At 37.2% G+C, this 27,314-nt stretch overlaps 6 protein-coding genes and 2 pseudogenes across 6 annotated transcripts; all 8 read right to left on the bottom strand.

Annotated features, from left to right (window-relative positions):
* Positions 1-1,935: 1,935 nt before the first annotated feature.
* On the bottom strand, positions 1,936-4,536 carry LOC137714245 (uncharacterized; annotated as a pseudogene).
* LOC137714722 (uncharacterized) lies at positions 3,862-5,609 on the bottom strand. The gene is made up of 2 exons (XM_068453865.1): positions 4,514-5,609; positions 3,862-4,287 (listed from the first exon to the last, which is right to left on the bottom strand). The coding sequence occupies exon 1, from the start codon at positions 5,556-5,558 to the stop codon at positions 4,563-4,565; it is 996 nt and encodes a 331-aa protein (XP_068309966.1). The 5' UTR covers positions 5,559-5,609; the 3' UTR covers positions 3,862-4,287; positions 4,514-4,562.
* LOC137714244 (probable GPI-anchored adhesin-like protein PGA55) lies at positions 5,605-11,053 on the bottom strand. The gene is made up of 5 exons (XM_068453502.1): positions 9,259-11,053; positions 8,116-9,158; positions 7,177-7,890; positions 5,664-7,025; positions 5,605-5,628 (listed from the first exon to the last, which is right to left on the bottom strand). Exons 1-5 carry the CDS (start codon positions 10,463-10,465, stop codon positions 5,605-5,607), a joined length of 4,350 nt encoding a protein of 1,449 aa, XP_068309603.1. The 5' UTR covers positions 10,466-11,053.
* A 1,341-nt stretch (positions 11,054-12,394) lies between these two features.
* Positions 12,395-12,964, bottom strand: LOC137714820 (uncharacterized). Its single transcript, XM_068453950.1, has one exon. It carries the CDS (start codon positions 12,962-12,964, stop codon positions 12,395-12,397), a length of 570 nt encoding a protein of 189 aa, XP_068310051.1.
* A 2,313-nt stretch (positions 12,965-15,277) lies between these two features.
* On the bottom strand, positions 15,278-15,847 carry LOC137714825 (uncharacterized). The gene has a single exon (XM_068453956.1). The coding sequence runs from the start codon at positions 15,845-15,847 to the stop codon at positions 15,278-15,280; it is 570 nt and encodes a 189-aa protein (XP_068310057.1).
* Positions 15,848-19,751: 3,904 nt separating this feature from the next.
* On the bottom strand, positions 19,752-20,469 carry LOC137714243 (uncharacterized; annotated as a pseudogene).
* A 3,363-nt stretch (positions 20,470-23,832) lies between these two features.
* LOC137714817 (uncharacterized) lies at positions 23,833-24,402 on the bottom strand. The gene has a single exon (XM_068453948.1). The coding sequence runs from the start codon at positions 24,400-24,402 to the stop codon at positions 23,833-23,835; it is 570 nt and encodes a 189-aa protein (XP_068310049.1).
* A 2,315-nt stretch (positions 24,403-26,717) lies between these two features.
* On the bottom strand, positions 26,718-27,287 carry LOC137714822 (uncharacterized). The gene has a single exon (XM_068453952.1). The coding sequence runs from the start codon at positions 27,285-27,287 to the stop codon at positions 26,718-26,720; it is 570 nt and encodes a 189-aa protein (XP_068310053.1).
* Positions 27,288-27,314: the final 27 nt, after the last annotated feature.

Below are 27,314 nucleotides of genomic sequence, written 5' to 3'. Positions count from 1 at the left end.
CGTGCATTGGGTGAGGGTTAGAATATAGGAGACGAGTCACGTGGTCTGGATGCTCACTTTGAAGTTTTTTCTCCCTCGTAGCAAGGTTTTTGTGGAACTAATTGCGGAGTTGGACTAATGATCTATAACCATACACAGGTTTTGTTAGGTGATGCTATTTTCCTACCCTTATAAACCCATGAATTGATCAAACTCATTCATGTCCGGTGTAAGGTTTCTGTCCATGACATTCACCCCTAATCGAACATGAAATCTCTCGTCATCATTGTTGAACACCTTGCCTATCCATCCATCTTATGTGTAACCCCTCGGCGGATTCAATCCACCCCTAATAATATCGATGTGCACGTCATATAGTAGACATTCCGATGTGTTACTTTTCTCCAACAGATGGTTAAAGAAAAAGGATGAGAGAATTGAGGGAGAGAAAAAAAAAATGAAAAACTAAAAACAACTTCACGTGATTTACTACTTGAAACTTCAACTTTATACAAAAGGAAACTCGTTATTTCAGAGCACACCAGTTAAACAAAATGGCAAAACAATGAACACAATGCTCTAGTTGCACTGTGGTGTTTTTCATTTTGTTCCAATTTCGAGATAGGCATATAGAGTTATACCCCCAAGTCAGGCAAAATCTTGGGTGAAATAGGGAATATACCCTTTCTATCCGTCTCACTTATTGTGTAACCGTGCCAAATATAATTTTCTCGGTCAATGAGATGCTGTTTTATTCAACCCTGCATATGGAGTAAAGAATCTCGACCAGCATGGGCAATATAGTCATTTTAGGGTTTTTCACAGTAAAATGACAAAACTAATCACCATTTTTTTCCAACCCTTTATGCAACTTGGAGAGGAAGGCATCCTGTACCACTTTATTCCTAGTTTGATTAACATCTCAAAAACTAATTCTAACCACATACATATAGTATCTCACTATCCCACTACTTTCGGCCATCTTGTTTTCTCACCATTTTCTCAACTCATATTCTGATTCTTCTCTCTCAAATTGCCAAATGCACAGCAGAATTCCCTATGGGGGCCTAAGTCCCCCTTTTTGCTACAGTTACACGGGATCCCTGCTAAGAAAGGGCTCCATAGTCTCTAATTACTGGTTATATCAAAAGCAAAGATATGAGTGGACTTTGCAGTAGGGTTTGATTCTACGATGCTCTTCAGTGGCCCAATGGAGATATCTGGGAATAGTCTCTCGGGGGGGGGGGGACCTATTTCTACATCTCAAGGTAAAGAATATGGAAGGTCGGAAAGCAGAAGATACATCATATGTGAATAACATTAGTTAATGTAATCACAGATTAAACGATTTCATTTCTGTGTGAGTAATAAGAATCGGATAAACAGTTCAACAAATTAAAAAGTATAAGTTAAGTACTGGTTTAGTACTGATGTGCTTTTATAAAAAATGGCTATAAAAAAAAAATTGAGCTCAAAAAGGTGTTTGGTAAACACTTAAAAGTAGCTTATTTTCACAGTTTTGGATGAAAAAAAACTGAAAACGTGAAGCAGCAAAAATGAACTTATTCTCACAGCACAGCAGAAGCGGTTTTTTTTCAAAGTACAGTAATACCAAACCAGCTCTAAGACATACCATTGTCAATAATATCAGTTGGGATACAAAGCTGCAGTCGGGATATATGTGACTGGAAACCTTGTTCTTCTCTCTCTTTATTGTAATGAAACCGAATTGCAAACTGACACTGTACATTGATCTGATTCTGACCGTATGATTTGTATCCGCTCTAAGAAAACATCCCATAGTCCACCCTTCGTGCCAGGTGACTATAATGACAAGGAGCCAGCAGCACGGTATAAGGTAACATAAGAAAAGAATAGGATGAATTCAGACATGCAATTAAGAAAAAAAATACGAAACATGCTGGCTCTATGAACTTCCCTTGCAACCAACTATGTCTAGCAGGATCTAACGGACAACGGATGCTCAAAAAGATCCGCAACAAACTTCACTCTCAGTATTCTTTCAACAGCATCATCTATCCTGGACATTGGTATCTCCCCATGTTCCACCAGACATACCAAATCGTCCACAAACTGTTCATATCTGAAAGGCACCATCACCTGCATACCTTGGCATTTAGGCAAAAGAAGTGCAAATCAAGGATTGAAACAAAAAATTTAGTCTTGGAGTTCAATATCTACCATGTCAACTCCTGCATCAACGGCAGATGAAATACAGAAACGATAGTCCGAACCTCGAGGTGTGCAAAGTCAGTCAAGTGATTCCCCAGAAATAACAAAACCCTGCAGCATAAAAAACCCTGTTATTTATCTGACATAGAGAAGCTACTTTTAAAAAAACCATGATATATCTGAAAGTCACATCTAAGACCAATAAAATTGTGCTTAATTAATTAACTTGAATTTCACTATATGATTCTAATGTTAGCAAGTTGCATCAAACGGATCAGTAGGAAGTATGTAATTTACTTCCATTCCAGCTGGAATAGGATGCCATAACAGTAGAAACTCCCTGAGAAATACAGTCCCGAAATGGTGCCATATGAATCCTCTCTTAAGTCTTCGTAAGATGATATGGTATTCCCCTCATTTATACCTTTATGTGTACCTCCATCTCCGACAAAATGCTTGGCACATGCAATAGTTTTGTTTCTGGAATAAAACGAACATGGAATTTATGAAATTATTTCTAACAGCTTCTACTTACCTTCCCATAACAAAAGGGTATCCCTTTGGACGTCCTTTGCGTGGCTGCCCCTGCAAGCCTGTAACAACGGTCATCATCTTTCTAACAATTTCAGTGTCTTCCCTGAAACTCTCATAGCATCTTCCCCATCTGGGATCTCTGCACACCTGTCGAAAGACTCGAAACTCATTCAAGTGAATTGCTTTACTAATCCATTCAATTTCATCAGTCTCATTGTAATCTCAAACATATGTCCCTAGTGACTTACAGCAACACAAGGAGAAAAAGTATATTGAATGCCACTAGCCCTGACTTCAAGAGCGGTTGCAGCACCAATCCTTTCAGCCAAATCAGCATCTCTGTCACACAGTTCACAAAATGTTAAGGGAAATGCAGGACTGAAACGGAACTCGTATCTATAAATTAGTAATTTAACTCCACCTTTTTCTTCTTTTTTCCTTTTTTTCCCTTCTTTATATCATTCGGTTTAACTCAATGCCAACACGAATCAACCAATATGGTAGTTACACTCTGCGAGCTATTAGAATGTGAGCATCCCACTCAAAACCAATTGGCAAGTAATTCTCCGATGTGGAATTCGTAGTCTCAACACTCCCCCTCATATGTAGCGTCACTCCATCCAAACACCTACCATGTAATTAGCCTGATCTAATCCCATATGAGCATCCAACGCAAAACCAATTGGCAGGTGGAGAGACTCAAGATCTTTTAAACTGTTATGTAAGGATTATAGACGTATAAGACTAAATTACTGTTCCAGAAAAAAGATGAAATCCTTGATCCATTGTGATTCAGTTACCAGTAACGTAACTGTATCCTTTTGAGTCATCAGTAGGGATTCTAAACTTAAAATTTCAATTCTTTTCCAACATTTTCTTAGTAACCAAACAAGGCATCAACAAAAACAAGTGAAAAAGGGGATCATTCACATCTTTGAACTTAAAAACCAAAAGAAGGAAGCTAACCTGGATGCCCAAGACCAATATTGTGAGGGAATATGGTGGCACCATACACACTGTTTCCATGAACCGCATCAAATTTACTAGAATACTTCAGAGTTGCATACCTGAATCTGTTCATGATCTTATTCAACTGAGTTGAATTCCTTCAGTTGTAGTACTTTATAGAAAATATAAGGTATAAACATATCCGAGTCCAACAAAGTAGATATATCCACATTTAATTCCCAAAAAAAAGGGAAATACAAAAGAATTTTGATTTGTTACAAATATTAAAAACACACAAAGGTTTCTTACTCTAATCCTCCGGAGAGCCAAATGAATCTGGTAAATTGTTATTGAACACCATATTATCTATTATTCTACAGTGGTTACGCGGATCATTATACTACTTTTTACTATTTCGGCTTGATGGATCAATAGCCTGTTCATATTTTAGAAGTTTTTGACTCACAATCTACATCTTGGATGGCTTCTAATTTGCCTCTGGCATCAGCTGGCTTAGAAGTCCACCTGCACCTCCTTCTACAGATTAACGTCTTCTAACTTATTCTGGAATTCCTTGTCACCAACTACTCGATCACCATCTTCAAGAGTCTTTCTTGGAGAATCTTCTAGTACCTGTTCAATTTAACAAGTTTTGCGTTCGTTAGTCTTAAAAACTCAATGTAAATAAGATTCCGCTCTTCCAGCTTCTAAAGAGAGAACAAAATTAATTTTGTGAGTACGTGATTTATATAAAATGTTTTCTTATATTTGAGGTTTGTAGACAACGAGGTCTGTAAAATGTTTGCTTATTCACCAAGAAGAAAAAACGCACTTTTCGTGGAATGTATACTTTGCTTACCTTGCTTGCTGTTCGTGATACATTTCCCCTATCTTCACTAGAGTCTCTGTCAAGTTTTAATCTCTTCAACTTGTTTTTTCAATTCTGCAGTAGCCTCAGTAGTTGTTTTTTTCAATTCGGGAGCAACCTCCGTTGCTTTTGTTGACACATTTACAATTTTTTCAATTGGCTTTTTCACCTCAATAGCTCCATCAGTAGTGTTATGTGCTACATTATCAGTTTTTCCACCTGAAGAAACCCCAGTTGCTTTCTGCGAAACATTTCCACTTTCTTCAGTTGTTTTTTTTAAAACTGCACCAGGCTCCGATGCTTTTTGTGATGTGTCTTCACTCCCTTTAGCCTGTTTGTTTAAATTTGTAGCAGGATCTGATGTTTTTTGTGATGCATCTTTGGTTTCTTTAGCTGGTTTTTTCAATTCTGTTGCAGACTCAATTGATTTTTCCGATCCCATTCCTATTTCTTCAGCTGGCCTTTTCAGTTCTCTCGAAATCTCTGCTGTTTTTTGTGACGCTGCTTCGCTTTCTTTAGCTGGTTTTTTCAATTCTGCTGCAGACTCTATTGATTTTTGTGATCCAATTTCTTTTTCTTCAGTTGGCCTTTTCAGTTCTCTCAGAATCTCTACTGCTTTTTGTGAGGTTGCTTCGCTTTCTTTAGTTGATTTTTTCAATTCTGCTGCAGACCCCATTGATTTTTCTGAGCCAATTCCTTTTTCTTCAGCTGGCCTTTTCAGTTGTCTCGGAATCTCTACTACTTTTTGTGGCACTGCTTCATTTTCTTTAGCTGGTTTTTTCAATTCTGCTGCAGACTCTATTGATTTTTCTGATCCAATTCTTATTTCTTCAGCCGGCCTTTTCAATTCTCCCGGAATCTCTGCTGCTTTTTGTGACGCACCTGCAATTTCTTCAGTTTGCCTTTTTAATTGTACTGGGACCTTAGTTGCTTTTGTCGATACACTCCCAGTTTCTTCAGCAGGTTTTTTCATTTCTGCAGCAGCCTCAGTTGCTTTCAATGGTACACTTCCGGTTTCTTCGGCTGTTTCTTTCATTTTTGTGGATGCGTCTGTTTCTGTTTGAGAAACACTTCGAACTTCTTCAGGTGGTTTTTTCAACTCTGTACTATCCTCTGTTGTTTTCCCCAACATATTTTCAACATTTTCGGCTGATTTTTTTGATTCTGCAGCAACCATTGATGTTTTTTGTGGTAGTATCAATTCTAGGCCAGTCATTGTTGCTTGTTGTAACACATTACCTATTTCTTCAATTGGATTTTTTATTTTTTCTAGAGCCTCTGTCATTTTCTGTGATCCACTTTGAATTTCTTCAGATGATTTGTTCGATATTGCACGATCCTTTGTCCCTTTTTGTGATGCACTTCCAACTTCTTCCCCAAAAATTTTCAGTTCTGCAGTACCCTCAGTTGCTCTTTGTGATTCACTCCTAACCTTTTCAACTGGCTTTTCCAATTCTGCAGTTGCTCCCATTGAAACGTTTCCAATTTCCTCTGCTGGTTTTTTCAACTCTGCTACTGCCTCTATTTTTTTTCCTTGTACGTTTTCAATTTTTTCAGCTAGTTGTTTTGATTCTTTGGTGGTCTGTGATGATTTTTGCGATACACTTCCAATTTCTTCAGCTGGTTTTTTCAGTTCTGAAGGAACCTCGCTTGCTTTTTGTGAGACACTTACAATTTCATCGGTTGAATGTTTTAATTTTGCAGGAGCATCACTTGCTTTCTGAGATATACTTCCAACTTCTTCAGGTGGTATTTTCAGTTGCACCGGAACTTCTGTTGCTTTTTGTGACACACTTCCAATTTCTTGAGCCGGTTTTTTCACCTCTGCGGTAGCCCTGGCTTCTTTTGTTGATACACTTCCAATTTCATCACTCAGTTTTTTCAATTCTAAAGCAGCTTCTGTTATTTTTTGTGATATATTTCCTATTTGTTCAACAGGTTTGTTTATGTCTGCATCAACCTTTATTGGTTTTGCCAATACATCTTCAACTTCCTCAACAGGTATTTTCGACTGTGTAGCAGCTTTTGTTGCTTTTTGTGATACATTGGATGTTACTTCAACTGGTTGCTTCAAATCTGCATCAACCTTTGTAGCCTTTTCCGAAATATCTTTGATTGCTTCAGCTGGTTTTATCAATTCTGCAGCAGCTTCTGTTGCCTTTTGTGACACATTTACAATTTCTTCAGTAGGCTTTTTCATCTCAGCAACAACCTCTCTCGCCTTTTGTGACGCGCTCCCAGTTTCTTCGGCTGATTTTTTCAAGTCTAAAGTAGCCTCCTCCGTTGCCTTTTGTGACAAAATTCCTGTTTCTTCAGCTGGTTTTTTAAGTTCTGCAGCAGCTTCTTTTGCTTTTTCCGATACTTTTCCAATTTCCGCAGCTTGTTTTTTCAATTCCGAAGTTGCTTCTCTCACTTTTTGTGATAAATCTCCAATTTCTTCAGCTTGCTCAGTCAGTACGATGTTGGCTTCCTCGGTGGACTTCTCTGGAGGCATACATTGTTTCTGTTATATGAAATGCAAACATCAGTCAAATCGTTTTAATTTTAATTACCATTTTGATTCCACAAATCACGAGAGAAGATGTTACTAGAGAAACAAAAAATCATAAAATTTGATTGAAAGCATGTATCTTTAGTTTCTAACAGTTACAAACCTGCAACTTCTTTGAAAGACTTGCATTTGATCGGTCACTAGTTGATTCCTGAACAGGTTGCATTGCAGTTTGAGGCGTCAACAATATGCTGTCGTGTGGCTTCACTGTGGATAAATCACTTTTCACGTTGCCTCCCACCTCAGATTCTGGGGCACCCATTTGTCTTTCAGGATTGTAATTTGACGAGGACGCTTGATCCCTTGAGGTATCTTCCAGTAACACAGATGTCGGAGATGACGATGATGATGAAGAAGAAGTGGATGCAACGGCAACATCTTCAATCACCCGATCTTTCTGCATAGCTGATGCAATAGGATCACCAGAAACTCCACGTTCTATGGTACCTTGCTCATCCTTTCTGCCTTGAGTTGGGTTCGAGTTTATTTTCACATCAAGTTCTTTTTTGTCGTCATTTTCAGTTTTCTGTTGATCTCCCTCAATACAATTTGAATTCTTATTGTCCTTGGTAGGATGCTTAGCGTACAAGGAAGCATCACGTTCGGCAGTATTCATAGAATTTCCCTCCAAATGCCTGCTAGATACTGAAATAGTCCCCTCCTTTGCCTTTGACGGCTCTCCCACAATGTCTTGCTTAACCAATATCTGGTCTCCACCGTCTCTGCCTGCATTCATCTTCTCATCTTTCAAACTATCAGTCTCATTGGCTGCTGGCGTGTTCACCTTCTTTGTCGTCTCATCAGGAGGATTCGATTCCTGTTCAATATCCAAACTGATCAGACAGAGAGAGAGAGAGGTTTTTGCATGTAAAAGATTAATTGGAAGTCTTTTAGCAGATATAAAGACATTCACTTGAGTCTACGAGAATTGGGGCTCAAACTTGGGTGTTGTACATTGGTTGGAATTTGAACTACTCATTTCTTAAATTCTATTAGAATTTTTTTCAGCCACATTACTCTATCACAACATAAAAGCACTGACCTCTAGTTTTGCAGAAGGATGAGCCACCCGCTGTTCATTCGATTTCATTGCTTCGTCTTGATTTTCGAGTGAAAGTACATTGCATGAGCTAGAAGCCTTTAGCTTTCCAACTTTTTCGACTGCTTGCCTGACATCATCGTAACTCTTTCCATTATAACTCAACGAATGGACTTGGCCGTCTCCATATATTTCTGTTATTGAAGACGACAACGAGCACACATCATCCAGTTCATCTGGTTGCATGGATGATGATTCAGCAGCATCCTTGCTGTTCTTATTGTTTCCCGAAAATCTGATGCTTGCAAGGTCTTTCTCGCTGAGTCCTCGCACGTCCCTTGGTTTTGATTCACTTTCTTCTGTTTTTGATGATTGAGACGACGCTGCCCACATGTACTCTTTTTCAAAGTCGCCATCCAATGTCACAGATTCTCTATCCGTGGGTGAATTGGCCCCGTCTGTCAGCGGAGGTGAACCAACCTCCGAAACCTCCACCTGTAGGTCAGACGCTATAGAGTATGTAGGAGTATGACAAGTACCCCTTTCAGAATAAAACAAGCGTTCTTCCAACCTGCTTCTTTCGTGCGCAGACGGGCTAGAATCATGCAACGGCTCCTTTGCAGATTTGCTCTTCGGAATCGAACAATCTAGGGGTTTTGGTGGAATACGCCTCAATTTTGATCCTGCATTTTGAGAGGGTCCAGGTCTAGCAAAATGAAAACTCTGTTCATCGTCTTCGGAATATGAAGTTGAGCTTGACTCGTCGTTGCTGTCATCAGTTACGTGTGGCTGCATCTCTACACCTTTATTTTCCTTGTTGTTCGTTGCTGTTGTATCGATCACCCTCTGAGTTTCTCTGTTTCCTTCATCTTTCGGTTCCACTGAGCTTGTTGCCGGAAGAGGGGATTCAGTTCTGCTTTCAGCAGTATCAGCACCGTTGCCAATGTCGGACATGTTCTCGCGTGCTTTTGACAACAGAGCTTCGATAACTTCGTCATGCTTACCCGACAACATTCTTTCGATATGCCTATCGTGAGGTCCTATCTCTGCAGAGAAAAAGAAATATGGATGCAGTTAAGAACCATAACTTGAACCACAGGCAATAAAAAAATTTCGAAAGTGGGAAACACGAAAAGCTCGTCTCACCTAATTGTTTTTTAAATCTGGAGCACCCCAATCCATCCAGTGATTTTCTCTTGGGTTCCAATGGATAAGAAGCAGCTCCCAAAGAGAAGCTCTCGTGCCGGCAAAAAAGCATTTCCTTCTGGTGAACCGCCGTGAATTCTTGTTGGAAACTATCCGCCATAAGGTTCGGCTTCTCTTCATGCGGATCGTACGGAAGATCAAATGGATTTTGCATTGGTAACAAAATGGAAGGGGCTGAACCAGGTGTGTCCAAATCACTAGAAACTAATTTTGCGTAATCGACGGGGTTGTTTTTCGATATTAATATCGGAGCAATCTGACCTGGTATGATAGTATCCAAGTCAATTAGACCTTTCTCAACCTGTATTTTGAACAACTTTCTTGCTTTTCTTCTGGCAATCAAACTTTCCAGCCTTTTGTTCCTTTCTATCTCCGAAAGCCCGAGATCCATGAGATTTCTCTGATCATCGTCTGTCCACTGCACCGCCTTGTTTCCACTCTCTTGTGCCTCTCCTCTATTAGTCCCGTCGCCTTCTAATTTTCCCGGTTGTTCATCTGAGTCGTCAGACGACAACAACTGAGATTCTGAAATGTCGGAATCTAGGACCGAATGGTGCTGCTCAACGAGAGCCTGAATACTTTCTTCCGCTGATGCTTTCGCCGCGGAACTCTCTCCCTGATCAAAACCACATTTAGCCTTCTCCTCCACGACTGCTTTCTTGCTTCTGTCAATCAATGCAGTTCCACCAATCAAACCACCATTCAAAGTTTTCGAAATAGAAATGTGTTTCCCCACATTATAATAATCTTGGGCACCGGCTTCTATGCACCTTCTTGAAACATTTGTTCGTCTGCTTTTCTGTCTAGTGAAGGAGCTCCCATCTCGGTTGACAACATCACCATCTCCAACAGGTTGATCGGGTTTTACACATGGCACCCGATCATTACTACTCCGTTTCTCATCCCGTTTGACCTCTTCTACGAATGTGAGTCCTCCGGAAGAGTAAAACAATCTAACAAGAACAGCAATGCAGACAAGAAACGGAAACCAGAAGACAAAAAGATTGAAAAATACATAAAAGAGGTAGCAGAAGAACAAAGTGGCAGAAATAAACGGATGCTTCTGTACACATAGGCTACTAGTTTTCATGGAAAACTTAACAAATCTCCATACACAAACTAGTACAGCCTCTGCTCCAATACCCATATCTACTTCTTTGAACAAAATCTCGAAAACACAGAAACCCGAAAATGTACAAAACTAAGCGAACAATTTACTACATCCAAACCTAGAACAATTTGGGCAGCACTAGTACTATGAATACAGAACTGCGGAAACAAAATCCAACCCGCATTGTAAAAACTGAAGAAAATCGGGTTTCGCTAAAGAAAACAAATTCAAAGGATTCGGATGATATTACATCCAAACTTATCACAACTTTGGCAGCACTAGGATTACAATTTGGGCAGCTCTAGGACCAGGAAAGGAGAAATGGAGAAACGAAAGCAAACCCGCATTTTAAAAACAGGGGAAAATCGAGTTTCGGAAACAGAATGAAAGATACAGAATTTTTGAGATGGACGACGATTTCAAAACCATAAGAAAATGAGAGGTAGAAATGAAGAGCAAAGGAGGGAGGGGGTCAAAGTTTTGCCGATGAATGTATCTCTCACAATCTTTGCTTTGTGTGTGTACCTCTGCAGCTCTGGATTTAGGGGTTTTTCCAAATTTAGCAAACTTTTTTTTGCTTGGCTCTTGGTTCCTGTAAGATCCTTCATTTCAGGACATTTTTTCAAGCCTCCATCGCTCAAACCAGAACATGACAAAATAGGGAACGGGTAAAAAACGGTTGTTATTTGACTCATGGTCAATGCCAATCCGTTTGTACAACCCCAGCCCATCAACCATCAAAGCCCCTAATCGAACTCTGTTATGATACTAAATTGAAAATAAATGATTTAAGATAATTTTAGTATTCTCTACAATCTCATAATTCTCGAATACAACTTCAATATTTTATTCTTCTCCATAAGGAGGTATTTATAAGATTACAAAAGAGAAATGCTAGGAAATAAATCAAAACAATCATTGTCCACAAGATAAGGAAACCTCGACCAAATAAAATAAAATCATATCAAATCAAATCTCTAAAATACTTTTTTTCTATATTTTCCAACACCACCCGTCAAATTCATGATGTCATGAGTTAGCCATAAAAGAAATAAGATCTAATTTGAAACTTATTTCAGCTACAACGGATGTGATCGATATTAAGGTTTTACTAGTCTATGAAAGAGGAATACGACTTGGTGGAATGCACCCACCAATTTTCCAATGGTGAAAAGTCCTACCCTTCGCTTCTAGGAGAGTCAGCATATTGGCACCAGACCTTGAGTTGGAAGTAGTGTGGTGGAACGCGGTTTTTTCTTTGAATTGTTGAAATTTCCACCTGCCTTGACAAATTTTGTTTCTTTCTTGCACGGATAGAGATGGAGGTCGAGATTCCACAGCACCGCGACAATTCAATGAGCGAGCCAACTTCGTCTCTGAACTCAAGTCTTCACTTTGACCCATGCATCCTATCAACGGAAAGGTGCTCAACGTGACCAAACTTTATAACTTTTTCTTGACAATTGGCTTTTTTTTTTCTTTTTTTTTTTTCGGTATGATTGTGTACCCAAAACTCATTGAAAACTGAAAGCAGTAGAAAAGTGGAGAAAAAGAAAATCCAAACCTCAAAACTCAAAAGTGTAATTGTATCAGTATCAATGTGACTCCATATCGTAGTCATCGGAAATGCTATCATGGTTATATATGAACATTGCCATGCGTTTCTTTCATCTATTCAAATTTGAATAATCAATAAAAGAATTATAGTTTGAAAGTTTCCACTGATGCTGTCGAGATTAAAGATGCATAGCAAATTGTGTTCTAAAGCATTCAACGTGTGGTATATTTGGGTATATGTGTAATATGGACAACCAAAACAGCAACACAGAAGGATTCAACATTAAAACAACTTTTTGTTTTCTTACAGTAATTTTTCATTTTCTTTTCTTTTACAAATTAAATATAGAGTAATCATATATATATATATATATATATTATTTAGTATTCATTGTTCACGTATCTTTTCTAGATATGGAATAACTGGGAAGTAATGAGGAATGCAACATCCCTAAATAACATGGTCAAAAAGTTTGTCGAAGATACTAAATAAGGAAGTTCAATTTCGGTAGAGGTCAATGCTTTTCCGCAACGAACAATTTCGTCTTGTACTTGTGTGAGTATTTGGGAGACCGATTTGTCATTATCTTTAATCCCTCCCATTGAGAAAGCGAAACCGTCTACGGCAAAATCATATGAATCTGCACATTGTTTTACTGCTCCGGAGCCCTTAACAATATTGTTGTCGGTGGTGTTGAGCGCATTGACAAAGAAAGCTTTGCTTTGTTGTGCATTTGTTAGTGCTAATTTAAGAATGGCTATGTCAAGGTCTTTGAGATTAGATGCTGATCGAGTTGGAATATCTTTCCAAAGAGATTTTACGCATTGCTTGTAGTTGTAGCCGAATTGGTCTTGGGTTTGCTTGCAAACACTTCTAACTAATGAAGATGCTCTTGCATTTGCAAATGGTGTTGGAGACGATGAGAGACATAAGAGCAATGATGCAATGAAAGTTACATATCCGATTGAGGAATCCATTTCTCAAGGTGTATGTTTCTTAAATTGATGAAGTGATTACAAATATTTGTTTGATTTATGGAATGGATGAACGGAGATCATATTTATAAACAATTCAAGGAGCGGGTATGGGTCTAAATTTAGGAGTGCAGAAGGTAAAGAAACCCATTTCTTTTGACGTGTTTAGTTTTCTGGTTCTTTAGTTTTTGTGTTTTCTTTAATGTACTAACTGATAACACACTGGATGCAAACCACCTAACCTATTCTAGTTTAATTAACCAACTCCTCATCTCTAGAAACTCCAACATAACCACAAGTGATGCATGCTTATCAAAAGGATTTTTTCATTACTTCGCAAGGATTAATTTAAGTCATTTCATTTGTTTTTTTTTTTTACAAATTCATTTACATCCGTATTTACTTATCAATATATATGATGTTAGAAGAATCTAAAAAATTCAAATTGATAGTATTAGAGGAGTTTCTTTTAGCCCATTTCGTCATGTTCAGTTAGCAGCTTAGGAGGATCGAGCCTTATTAAGCGAGGTTACGATAGGCGGCCTATGAGCGTGGGGACATGGACCCCTAACCTGGAAGTCCAGCACCTCATCCGGCCTCTGGAAAGTTTATGGAACCTAAGGGTTGTGGATTATAACATCCAAACCTAGGCTTTACACCATTCGAAGGAATAATCAAAAGGGCATTCTGAAAATCAGCTGAGGGAGCATAAACAAGAAATATTTGTGTTTGATTTCCAGATATATTTCGTTCATACCAATGTTTTAAATATCGCTAGGTTGTTATCAAGCGGCGGGTAGGGTTCTAACTAGTGGCCAAAGGTTTTTTTTATCTTAATTAAATTTATTATACGACATACAAATAAGTGCATACATATATTTAAAAAAAATAAATAAGTAAAAATTATAATTGTAATGGGTAAACTTAAAATGAAAAATATAAATACAAATAAATTATATAAAGTACTACAATTTATTGAAAACATCAAAGAACTATCACAAAGAGAGACGATCACATCACATTCTTGGTTTCCTTTTTCAGTCTGGGAAAGGGTGAGTCAAGACTCAAAGTTAATTAAAAAAACAAAACAAACACTTATTCTGCCTAGACCCACGTAGATGCCATACTTGATTTTCTAACCGTTTAGTAATTAATCGTGGTGCTGACTAGCTGTCTAGATTGCTTTTTAGAACATCGATTCACACTGCTTTCACCATCTATCCTTAGCCTATCTTCATTGATCTTCAGATCACATATTTTTCATCAATCTATATAATTAAAAATAAAATTAAAAACTTAAAACGAATTGGTTATCAAACTAGCTCTTAAGTTTTAATTTTGTACCAAAATGTATTGAGGGCTTATAGAAACCTAATGTATTCCACTATCGGAGTCGAAGCCCATATTGAAAGTTATCAATTTGTTTTTGCTACAACGGATGTGATCGATATTAAGGTTTTACTAGTCTCTAAAAGTGGAATACGACTTGCTGGAATGCACCCACCAGGTTTTTCAATGGTGGACCCTTCGCTTCTAGGAAGTCAGCATATTGGCACCGGACCTTGAGTTGGAAGTGTTGTGGTGGTGCACGGTCCTTTTCTTTGAGCTGTTGAAATTCCCACATGCCTCAACAAATTATGTCTCTTTCTTGCACGGACGGAGATGGAGGTCGAGATTCCCACAGCACCACGATAATTTAATGAGCGAACCAACTTCGTCTCTGAAATCAAGTCTTCCTTTTGACCCGTGTATCATATCAACGGAAGGGTGCTCAACGGACCAATCTTTAGATCTCTTTCTTGCCAATTGGCTTTTTCTTTGTGTGATTGTATACCCAAAACTCATTGAAAACTGAAAGCAGTAGAAAAGTGGAGGAAAAGAAAATCCAAACCTCAAAACTCAAAAGTCTAATTGTATCAGTATCAATGTGACTCCATGTTGTGCGGTCATTTGAAATGCTATTATGGTTATATATGTACATTGCCATGCGTTCTTTTCGTCATCTTTTCAAATTTGAATAATCAACAAAGAATTATAGTTTGAAAGTTTCCACTGATGCTGTCAAGATTAAAGATGCATATCAAATTGTGTTCTTAAGAATTCAACGTGTAGTTTATCTGGGTATACGTGTAGTATATATGGACAATCAAAATAACAACATAGAAAGATTCAATATTAAAACAGTGTTTTGTTTTCTTACAGTAATTTTTCATTCTTTTCTTTTCTTTTACAAATTAAACATACATTAATTATATGTTTATTATTTAGTATTTAAGTAATGCGTACTGAATTTAAAACATTGTTCACTTATCTTTTCTAGATACGGAATAACTGGGAAGTAATGAGGAATGTAACATCCCTATACAACATGGTCAAAAAGTTTGTCGAAGATACTAAATAAGGAAGTTCAATTTCGGTAGAGGTTAATGCCTTTTCGCAACGAACAATTTCGTCTTGTACTTGTGTGAGTATTTGGGAGACCGATTTGTCATTATCTTTGATCCCTCCCACTGAGAAAGCGAAACCGTCTACTGCAAAATCATATGAATCTGCACATTGTTTTACTGCTCCGGAGCCCTTAACAATATTGTTGCCGGTGGTGTTGAGTGCATTGACAAAGAAAGCTTTGCTTTGTTGTGCATTTGTTAGTGCTAATTTAAGAATGGCTGTATCCAGATCTTTGAGATTAGATGCTGATCGAGTTGGAATATCCTTCCAAAGAGATTTTATGCATTGCTTGTAGTTGTAGCCAAATTGGTCTTGGGTTTGCTTGCAAACACTTCTAATTAATGGAGACGCTCGTGCATTTGCAAATGGTGTTGGAAAGGATGAGAGACATATGAGCAAGGATGCAATGAAAGTTGCATATCCGATTGAGGACTCCATTGCTCAAGGTGTATGTTTCTTAAATTGATGCTAAAGTGATTATAAATTATTTGTTTGGTTTAAGCAATGGATGAATTGAGATCATATTATAAACAACTCAAGGAGGGGGTATGGGTCTAAATTTAGGAGCGCATATGGTAAAGAAACCCATGTCTTTTGACGTGTTTAGTTTTCTGGCCCCTTAGTTTTTGTTTTCTCTCTTACGTACTAACTAATAACACATTGGATGCAAACCACAAAACCTATTCTAGTTTAATTAACCAACTCATCCTTTCTAGAAACTCCAACATATCCAAAAGTGATGCATGCTTATCAAAAGTAATTTTTTTTTAATTCCATTGCAATGATTAATTTGGCCATTTCATTTGTTTTTTGACAAATTCATTTACATCCATATTTACTTATCAATATATATGATGTTAGAAGAATCTAAAAAATTTAAATTGATAGTGTTAGTGGAGTATCTTTTAGCCCATTTCGTCGTGTTCGGTTAGCAATTTGGGAGGCTCGAGCCCTATTAAGCACGGTTGCGATAGGCGTCCTAGGGGCATGGGGACATGGATCCCTAACCCGGAAGTCCAGCGCCTTGTTCGACCTCCGAAAAGTTTATCCAACCTAAGGGTTGTGGGTTATAACATTCAAACCTGGGCTTTGCGTTGTTCGAAGGAATAATCACAAGGGTGATTCGGAAATCAGCAAAGGGAGTGTAATCAAGACATTTTGTGCTTGATTTCCAGAAATATTTCATTCACACCAATGCTTTAAACATCGCTAGACCATTATCGAGCGGCCATTAGGGTCCTAACTGTTGGCCTAGGCTTTTTTTTAAATATCTTTATTAGATTTATTATATGACATATAAATAGGTGCATATTTATAGTTAAAATAAATAAATAAACTATACTTGTAATGGAGAAACTTAAAATGCAAAAAATAAATGTAAATAAATTATAAAGTACTTCAACTTATTGAAAACATCAAAGAACTATCGCAAAGAGAGACAAACACATCGCTTTGGATGCAAACCACCAAACCTATTCTGGTTTAATTTGTTTTGAACTGAAACCAGCTTCTCCTTTCTAAAACATGACAAAAAGTGAAGCATGCTTAACAAGAGGATTTTATTTTATTTTATTACTTCGGAAGGATTAATTTAGGCCATTTCATTTGCTTTTTACAAATTCATCTACATTCATATTTACTTCTCGATAAAAATAATATATAGACTTCTGAAGAATCTCAACAAATTTATAACAAATTTAAGTGTGTCTATCATAAGCGAAAACGGAAAAGTATATATGAAACAATATCCAACAATATGCTTCACTAGACAAAAGTTGGCATATTATTTGTTGCTTTTAAGTGCGACGGCATCTGAATGTCTTCATAACCTTTTCCTAACCATTCATCGGCAATTCTTTTCTCTCTTTTTGTTGTTGTATACCGAGACAGACCCTTATCATAAGGATAGTCGTCCCTCTGAGACAGACCCTTATAATCCTTATGTCCATTATTCGCCTGTTCTGGTGACATCGAATTCTTCTACCAAGCGTTAGTGTTTTCGTTGTTCCCTTGTTTCTTTACGCAGTTCTCTTAAGAATCAATCCTTCGATTATAATAATGATCATTAGTTAGCCTTAATTTAACTGATAAAGAAATTTCTTGTGGGAAACTTTTGTGCTCTAGTTTTATCCATGCTTACAAAAGTACCAAAATTTAAATTTTAGCGCTACTTGACTTCTTACATGTAAAAACCTTTTCAATTATAGTTTCATATATGCAAATAATTTTTTATTTTTTATTTGACGTCATTTCATTAAGTCTCATGCAGATAATGTGGAGTAAAAAATAATCAAGAAAATTTTGGAGGCGAGATGAAAATAACAAAATTACACTCGAGCCACACCGGAACATTCACGCGCAAGCAGCGGACAATCACGACTCAATTAAGGTAAAAAGTCATCAAAATAGGTATTTATTCAAAATCTATTTCATCCATCCTCATCAAATCCTCCCCACAAGGTAACCCTCAATTATTCATTCAAATTAGGATTAATTACCCAAATTAATTGATTAATTTCCTAATTAATTAATTAATTTTCTAATTGATTGCAAGATATTATTTTGACATAATATCTTTCAATTACACCCAAAAATCACCATAAGTGGCCGGACCCCTTTTCTCCAAATAGGGGCCGGCCACACCCCTATAAATAGTTCTCATTTCTCCCAAAAACCTAAGTTTATTATTCTCATAAAATTCTCTATACACTTTCTCTCTCAAATTCTAACTTTGGCATCAGAGGTTCTTCGGCCAAAGCCCCCCCTCCAAATTCATCGTGGGCGTGTGAGGCTCTTGGCCTTGACCTAAGGTGGTGTAGGTTCATTTTCGTCCAAAAGAAGAAGGCGGAAATTTGCAACCACAAATTGGTGCTTTCATTGAGAGTTTGATTCACACGCTCGAAGAAGACTCTCCCATTCAAGGTTTCTCATTTTTTGTTCATTCGTAGATTTTTCGTACGTTCTTATTCCTAGAATTTTTTCATATAAAAAATTCTTTGAATAAACGTAAAAGAAAAGTAGAATGACAAGAAATTTGGAAACCACAACGAACGAAAATTCCTACGTTCAAAGATCCGGATCAAGTGATGGAGATTGCCATGTAGTCCCACCACGACGATCCACAAGGCTCAACGTGGCGGCAAAAGGAGCAACTTTGCCACCAAGGAGCACCACCACTATGGCAGCCATGGGGACCACTGTGTCAGTAGGGAATGGGCCAGCTCTATGGTAGCAGACCTTGGCCTTATGTGTTGCCACAACAACAGCCCAAACCCAGGACCAAGCCCAGGCCCAAGCGCTGCAGCAGCAGCTCAAGTAGCCCAACAGGCGGCCTAATCTGCAGCCCACGCTACAGGGCAGCCGAGCCAAGCCCAGCGCGAGTAGGCCCAAATCGCTACCCAAGCAGCGTAGGTCCGAGTTGCGCTGACCATTCCCTCAGCCCAAATCTAATGCGCTATTAGCTCCGAACCACGACCAAGCGCCCCGCACATGGAACGTCCCACTTCCGTGGCCCAACCCACTCTTGTGGCTCACTTGGCGATCTCGACCAATCCAAGATCAGTTCAACAATCCCGATTCAGATTTCTGGACCGACGATTGAACCGCGAATAATGTGGTGGAACATGGTTTTTTCTTTGAATTGTTGAAATTCCCACCTGCCTCAACAAATTCTGTTTCTTTCTTGCACAAATAGAGATGGAGGTCGAGATTCCACAGCACCACGACAATTCAATGAGGGAGCCAACTTTGTCTCTGAACTCAAGTCTTCACTTTGACCCGTGTATCCTATCAACGGAAGGGTGCTTGACGTGACCAAACTTTAGAACTCTTTCTTGACAATCGGCTTTTTTTTGTATGATTGTGTACCCAAAACTCATTGAAAACTGAAAGCAGTAGAAAAGTGGGGAAAAAGAAAATCCAAACCTCAAAACTCAAAAGTGTAATTGTATCAGTATCAAAGTGACTCCATGTTGTGCGGTCATCGGAAATGCTATCATGGTTATATATGCACATTGCCATGCGTTTTTTTCTTCATCTATTCAAATTTGAATAATCAATAAAAGAATTATAGCTTGAAAGTTTCCACTGATGCTGTCAAGATTAAAATTCATAGCAAATTGTGTTCTTAAGAAGTCAACGTATAGTATATTTGGGTATGTGTGTAATATGGACAACTAAAGGAGCAACACAGAAGGATTCAATATTAAAACTACTTTTTGTTTTCTTAGAGTAATTTTTCATTTTCTTTTCTTTTACAAATTAAATATAGAGTAATCATATGTATATTATTTAGTATTCAAGTAATGCGAACTAAATTGAATACATTGTTCACGTATCTTTTCTAGATATGGAATAACTGGGAAGTAATGAGGAATACAACATCCTTATATAACATGGTCAAAAAGTTCGTCGAAGATACTAAATAGGGAAGTTCAATTTCGGTAGAGGTCAATGCTTTTCCGCAACGAACAATTTCATCATGTACTTGTGTGATTATTTGGGAGACCGATTTGTCATTATCTTTGATCCCTCCGATTGAGAAAGCAAAACCGTCTACTGCAAAATCATATGAATCTGCACATTGTTTTACTGCTACGGAGCCCTTAACAATATTGTTGTCGGTGGTGTTGAGCGTATTGACAAAGAAAGCTTTGCTTTATTGTGCATTTGTTAGTGCTAATTTAAGAATGGCTGTGTCAAGATCTTTCAGATTAGATGCTGATCGAGTTGGAATATCTTTCCAAAGAGATTTTACGCATTGCTTGTAGTTGTAGCCGAATTGGTCTTGGGTTTGCTTGCAAACACTTCTAATTAATGAAGATGTTCTTGCATTTGCAAATGGCGTTGGAGACGATGAGAGACATAAGAGAAATGATGCAATGAAAGTTGCATATCCGATTGATCAGTCCAGTTCTCAAGGTGTATGTTTCTTAAATTGATGAAGTGATTACAAATATTTGTTTGATTTATGGAATGGATGAACGGAGATCATATTTATAAACAACTCAACGAGTGGGTATGGGTCTAAATTTAGGACTGCAAAAGGTAAAGAAACCCATTTCTTTTGACGTGTTTAGTTTTCTGGTCCTTCAGTTTTTGTTTTTTCTTTAACGCACTAACTAATAACACACTGGATGCAAACCACCTAACCTATTCTAGTTTAATTAACCGACTCCTCAGTTCTAGAAACTCCAACATAACGGAAAGTGATGCATACTTATCAAAAGGATTTTTTCGTTACATCGCAGTGATTAATTCAAGTCATTTTATTTCTTTTTTTATAGATTCATTTACATCCATATTTACGTATCAATATATATGATGTTAGAAGAATCTTAAAAATTCAAATTGATAGTATTAGAGGAGTTTCTTTTAGCCCATTTCGTCGTGTTCGGTTACCAGCTTAGGAGGATCGAGCCCTATTAAGCGAGGTTACGATAGGCGGCCTATAAGCGTGGGGACATGGACCCCTAACCTGGAAGTCCAGCGCCTCATCCGGCCTCCGGAAAGTTTATGGAACCTAAGGGTTGTGGATTATAACATCCAAACGGGGGCTTTACACCATTCGAAGGAATAATCAAAAGGGCATTTTGAAAATCAGCTGAGGGAGCATAATCAAGAAATTTTGTGTTTGATTTCCAAACATATTCCGTTCACACCATTGTTTTAAATATCATTAGGTTGTTATTGAGCGGTGGGTAAGGTTCTAACTAGTGGCCTAAGGTTTTTTTTTATCTTAATTAAATTTATTATATGACATACAAATAAGTGCATTTATATATTTTAAAAAAAATAAGTAAAAATTATAATTGTAATGGGGAAACTTAAAGTGAAAAATATTAATATAAATAAATTATATAAAGTACTACAATTTATTGAAAACATCAAAGAACTATGGCAAAGAGAGAGACCACATCGCATTTTTGGTTTCCTTTTTCTGTTTAGGAAAAGGTGTGTCAAGACTCAAAGTTAATTAAAAAAACAAAACAAACACTTATTCTGCCTAGACCCACTTAGATGTCATACTTGATTTTCTAACCGTTTAGTAATTAATCATGGTGCTAGCTAGCTGTCTAAACTGCTTTTTAGAACATCGATTCACGCTACTTTCACCATCTATCCTTCACTTATCTTCATTGATCTTCAAATCACATATTTTTCATCAATCTATATAATTAAAAATAAAATTTAAAACTTAAAACGAATTGGTTATCAAACTAGTTCTTAAGTTTTAATTTTGTACCAAAATGTCGTGAGGGCTTATAGAAACCTAATGTATTCCACTATCGGAGTCGAAGCCCATATTGAAAGTTATCAATTTTTTTTGCTACAATGGATGTGATCGATTTTAAGGTTTTACTTGTCTCTAAAAGTGGAATACGACTTGCTGGAATGCACCCACCAGTTTTTCAATGGCAGAAAGTACTACCCTTCGCTTCTAGGAAGTCAGCATATTGGCACCGGACCTTGAGTTGGAAGTGGTGTGGTGGTGCGTGGTTCTTTTCTTTGAGTTGTTGAAATTCCCATCTGCCTCAACAAATTATGTCTCATTCTTGCATGGATGGAGATAGAGGTCGAGATTCCCACAGCAACACGACAATTCAATGAGCGAATCAACTTCGTCTCTGAAATCAAGTCTTCCTTTTGACCCGTGTATCATATCAACGAAAGGGTACTCCAGGGACCAATCTTTAGATCTCTTTCTTGCCAATTGGCTTTTTCTTATTGTGATTGTATACCTGTTGAACCTAAAAACTATCAAGTCTACGTGGCATGCATGCCGAGTAATCAATAAGCTAACTACGTTCTTCAGTTGTGTGTGGAGTGTGCCAACTCGTTGGCCGGGGAGTAAAATTAATTGATGTTGTGTTGGGTGCGCTGCTGACTTCTTGATATTGCGACTGCGACCGAGGAAGAAATACGTCTCGACCTTCGGGTTCTAGAGCCTGAAGACAAGGTCGAGACAAGGCTGATGAGATGACCTCTGCCAATAAGGACTCAAAAATCCCTGTCAACCGAGACTTGGATAGGTAACCAGTTGGCTGAGAAGCAGTGCTGTTTATCCAAACTGAAGATGCTCCGCGGTCGGCTGGTTCTATGGCTACAGTGCTGTTTATCCAAACTGAAGATGTTCGCCGGTTGCCTTCACAGTGTTGTTTATCCAAATTCAAAATATGTTGGCGGAAAAAGAAAATAAAAAAAATCTCAAGGTTGTTTAGAGGTTTCGCATAAAGCAAGAGTTTGGGCATGACAGTTTATGTGTTGAATTGGAGGGGGTTTTAATGTTGCCTACGACTCTGTATTTATAGCATCCATACTTTTTGCTTGGCACGACCTGATAACGTCGTAGAAACCAACAGAAACTCAAACTCGTAGAATGAAAAACTGATCCGTAGAATAGGCTAAAGCCTTTCTTCGAAATGGATGACTTTTCAAACATGATAAAAGCATATGTTGGCTTATCACATCACATCAGAAGCCTAACTCACCTATGTTTCTTACCTCATCATCAAAACTCCATCAATAGCCTTTATCCCATGCATACATAATAAAAAGGAACATAATCCCCTCGTTGATGTTTTATCCATAGCACATTTATCAAATCCATCCAATATAACCTCCGACTGATGCATTCCACGTGGCCAACATAAAAAAGCATATACCATTTGTACTTATATGATAATCATCCCATCCTGCATGCTTCATTATTTGATGCCGTGCATATCCCCATATTCCATCATCATCCAAACCGGATTTAAAGTAATATTAGGTTCAAATAATTTAATATATTATTAAGAGATAATATAATGATTAAAATTAAAATATTATTTCTCAGTAATAATTAAAAATCATTTCAACCACTTTGTCGTTCAACGGTCTAAAATCCTGCTCATTCAATGACCTCAATTACTCGGACCGATAGTGTAAAATTAGGTCCAAACAATACCCAGAACTCATTGAAAACTGAAAGCAGTAGAAAGTGGAGAAAAAGAAAATCCAAACCTCAAAACTCAAAATTGTAATTGTATCAGTATCAATGTGACTCCATGTTCTGCGGTCATTTGAAATGCTATTATGGTTATATTTGCACATTGCCATGCGTTTTTTTATTCATCTATTCAAATTTGAATAATCAATAAAAGAATTATAGCTTGAAAGTTTCCACTGATGCTGTCAAGATTAAAATGCATAGCAAATTGTGTTCTTAAGAATTCAACGTATAGTATATTTGGGGTATGTGTATAATATGGACAACTAAAGGAGCAACACAGAAGGATTCAATATTAAAACAACTTTTTGTTTTCTTACAGTAATTTTTCATTTTCTTTTCTTTTACAAATTAAATATAGAGTAATCATATGTATATTATTTAGTATTCAAGTAATGCGAACTAAATTTAATACATTGTTAACGTATCTTTTCTAGATATGGAATAACTGGGAAGTAATGAGGAATGCAACATCCCTATATAACATGGTCAAAAAGTTCGTCGAAGATACTAAATAGGGAAGTTCAATTTCGGTAGAGGTCAATGCTTTTCCGCAACGAACGATTTCATCTTGTACTTGTGTGAGTATTTGGGAGACCGATTTGTCATTATCTTTGATCCCTCCGATTGAGAAAGCAAAACCGTCTACTGCAAAATCATATGAATCTGCACATTGTTTTACTGCTCCGGAGCCCTTAACAATATTGTTGTCGGTGGTGTTGAGCGTATTGACAAAGAAAGCTTTGCTTTGTTGTGCATTTGTTAGTGCTAATTTAAGAATGGTTGTGTCAAGATCTTTGAGATTAGATGCTGATCGAGTTGGAATATCTTTCCAAAGAGATTTTACGCATTGCTTGTAGTTGTAGCCGAATTGGTCTTGGGTTTGCTTGCAAACACTTCTAACTAATGAAGATGCTCTTGCATTTGCAAATGGTGTTGGAGACGATGAGAGACATAAGAGCAATGATGCAATGAAAGTTACATATCCGATTGAGGAATCCATTTCTCAAGGTGTATGTTTCTTAAATTGATGAAGTGATTACAAATATTTGTTTGATTTATGGAATGGATGAACGGAGATCATATTTATAAACAATTCAAGGAGCGGGTATGGGTCTAAATTTAGGAGTGCAGAAGGTAAAGAAACCCATTTCTTTTGACGTGTTTAGTTTTCTGGTTCTTTAGTTTTTGTTTTTTCTTTAATGTACTAACTGATAACACACTGGATGCAAACCACCTAACCTATTCTAGTTTAATAAACCAACTCCTCATTTCTAGAAACTCCAACATAACCACAAGTGATGCATGCTTATCAAAAGGATTTTTTCATTACATCGCAAGGATTAATTTAAGTCATTTCATTTGTTTTTTTTACAAATTCATTTACATCCTTATTTACTTATCAATATATATGATGTTAGAAGAATCTAAAAAATTCAAATTGATAGTATTAGAGGAGTTTCTTTTAGCCCATTTCGTCATGTTCAGTTATCAGCTTAGGAGGATCGAGCCCTATTAAATGAGGTTACGATAGGCGGCCTATAAGCGTGGGGACGTGGACCCCTAACCTGGAAGTCCAGCGCCTCATCCGGCCTACGGAAAGTTTATGGAACCTAAGGGTTGTGTATTATAACATCCAAACCTAGGCTTTACACCATTCGAAGGAATAATCAAAAGGGCATTCTGAAAATCAGCTGAGGGAGTATAATCAAGAAATTTTGTGTTTGATTTCCAGATATATTTCATTCACACCAATGTTTTAAATATCGCTAGGTTGTTATCGAGCGGTGGGTAGGGTTCTAACTAGTGGCCTAAGGTTTTTTTTTATCTTAATTAAATTTATTATATGACATACAAATAAGTGCATATATATATTTAAAAAAATAAATAAGTAAAAATTATAATTGTAATGGGTAAACATAAAATGAAAAATATAAATACAAATAAATTATATAAAGTACTACAATTTATTGAAAACATCAAAGAACTATCGCAAAGAGAGACGATCACATCGCATTCTTGGTTTCCTTTTTCAGTTTGGGAAAGGGTGAGTTAAGACTCAAAGTTAATTAAAAAAACAAAACAAACACTTATTCTGCCTAGACCCACGTAGATGCCATACTTGATTTTCTAACCATTTAGTAATCAATCGTGGTGCTGACTAGCTGTCTAGACTGCTTTTTAGAACATCGATTCACACTGCCTTCACCATCTATCCTTAGTCTATCTTCATTGATCTTCAGATCACATATTTTTAATCAATCTATATAATTAAAAATAAAATTAAAAACTTAAAACGAATTGGTTATCAAACTAGCTCTTAAGTTTTAATTTTGTACCAAAATGTAGTGAGGGCTTATAGAAACCTAATGTATTCCACTATCGGAGTCGAAGTCCATATTGAAAGTTATCAATTTGTTTTTGCTACAACGGATGTGATCGATATTAAGGTTTTACTAGTCTCTAAAAGTGGAATACGACTTGCTGGAATGCACCCACCAGTTTTTCAATGGTGGAAAATACTACCCTTCGCTTCTAGGAAGTCAGCATATTGGCACCGGACCTTGAGTTGGAAGTGTTGTGGTGGTGCACGGTCCTTTTCTTTGAGCTGTTGAAATTCCCACATGCCTAAACAAATTATGTCTCTTTCTTGCACGGACGGAGATGGAGGTCGAGATTCCCACAGCACCACGGTAATTTAATGAGCGAACCAACTTCGTCTCTGAAATCAAGTCTTCCTTTTGACCCGTGTATCATATCAAAGGAAGGGTGCTCAACGGACCAATCTTTAGATCTCTTTGTTGCCAATTGGCTTTTAATTTGTGTGATTGTATACCCAAAACTCATTGAAAACTGAAAGCAGTAGAAAAGTGGAGGAAAAGAAAATCCAAACCTCAAAACTCAAAAGTGTAATTGTATCAGTATCAATGTGACTCCATGTTGTGCGGTCATTTGAAATGCTATTATGGTTATATATGTACATTGCCATACGTTCTTTTCGTCATCTTTTCAAATTTAAATAATCAACAAAGAATTATAGTTTGAAAGTTTCCACTGATGCTGTCAAGATTAAAGATGCATAGCAAATTGTGTTCTTAAGAATTCAACGTTTAGTATATCTGGGTATACGTGTAGTATATATGGACAACCAAAATAACAACATAGAAAGATTCAATATTAAAACAGTGTTTTGTTTTCTTACAGTAATTTTTCATTCTTTTCTTTTCTTTTACAAATTAAACATACATTAATTATATGTATATTATTTAGTATTTAAGTAATGCGTACTGAATTTAAAACATTGTTCACTTATCTTTTCTAGATACGGAATAACGGGGAAGTAATGAGGAATGTAACATCCCTATACAACATGGTCAAAAAGTTTGTCGAAGATACTAAATAAGGAAGTTCAATTTCGGTAGAGGTCAATGCCTTTTCGCAACGAACAATTTCGTCTTGTACTTGTGTGAGTATTTGGGAGACCGATTTGTCATTATCTTTGATCCCTCCCACTGAGAAAGCGAAACCGTCTACTGCAAAATCATATGAATCTGCACATTGTTTTACTGCTCCGGAGCCCTTAACAATATTGTTGCCGGTGGTGTTGAGTGCATTGACAAAGAAAGCTTTGCTTTGTTGTGCATTTGTTAGTGCTAATTTAAGAATGGCTGTATCCAGATCTTTGAGATTAGATGCTGATCGAGTTGGAATATCCTTCCAAAGAGATTTTATGCATTGCTTGTAGTTGTAGCCAAATTGGTCTTGGGTTTGCTTGCAAACACTTCTAATTAATGGAGACGCTCGTGCATTTGCAAATGGTGTTGGAAAGGATGAGAGACATATGAGCAAGGATGCAATGAAAGTTGCATATCCGATTGAGGACTCCATTGCTCAAGGTGTATGTTTCTTAAATTG

Source organism: Pyrus communis, chromosome 14, assembly GCF_963583255.1.
Source record: "Pyrus communis chromosome 14, drPyrComm1.1, whole genome shotgun sequence".
In the NCBI taxonomy this organism is placed as follows: Eukaryota; Viridiplantae; Streptophyta; class Magnoliopsida; order Rosales; family Rosaceae; genus Pyrus; species Pyrus communis.
Note: the sequence above shows the minus strand (reverse complement) of the source record. Positions and strands in the feature narration are given on the sequence as shown.

Excerpts from the sequence above, each read along its gene's own strand:
- LOC137714722 (XM_068453865.1), bottom strand. The coding sequence starts at position 5,558 with ATGAAAGAAACAGCCGAAGAAACCGGAAGTGTACCATTGAAAGCAACT.
- LOC137714244 (XM_068453502.1), bottom strand. The coding sequence starts at position 10,465 with ATGGGTATTGGAGCAGAGGCTGTACTAGTTTGTGTATGGAGATTTGTT. Across the intron at positions 7,891-8,115 it reads ATCCTTCTGCAAAACTAGAG|GAATCGAATCCTCCTGATGA; the intron begins GTCAGTGCTTTT and ends GATATTGAACAG. Across the intron at positions 7,026-7,176 it reads GTCTTTCAAAGAAGTTGCAG|AAACAATGTATGCCTCCAGA; the intron begins GTTTGTAACTGT and ends TTCATATAACAG.
- LOC137714820 (XM_068453950.1), bottom strand. The coding sequence starts at position 12,964 with ATGGATTCCTCAATCGGATATGTAACTTTCATTGCATCATTGCTCTTA.
- LOC137714825 (XM_068453956.1), bottom strand. The coding sequence starts at position 15,847 with ATGGAGTCCTCAATCGGATATGCAACTTTCATTGCATCCTTGCTCATA.
- LOC137714817 (XM_068453948.1), bottom strand. The coding sequence starts at position 24,402 with ATGGATTCCTCAATCGGATATGTAACTTTCATTGCATCATTGCTCTTA.
- LOC137714822 (XM_068453952.1), bottom strand. The coding sequence starts at position 27,287 with ATGGAGTCCTCAATCGGATATGCAACTTTCATTGCATCCTTGCTCATA.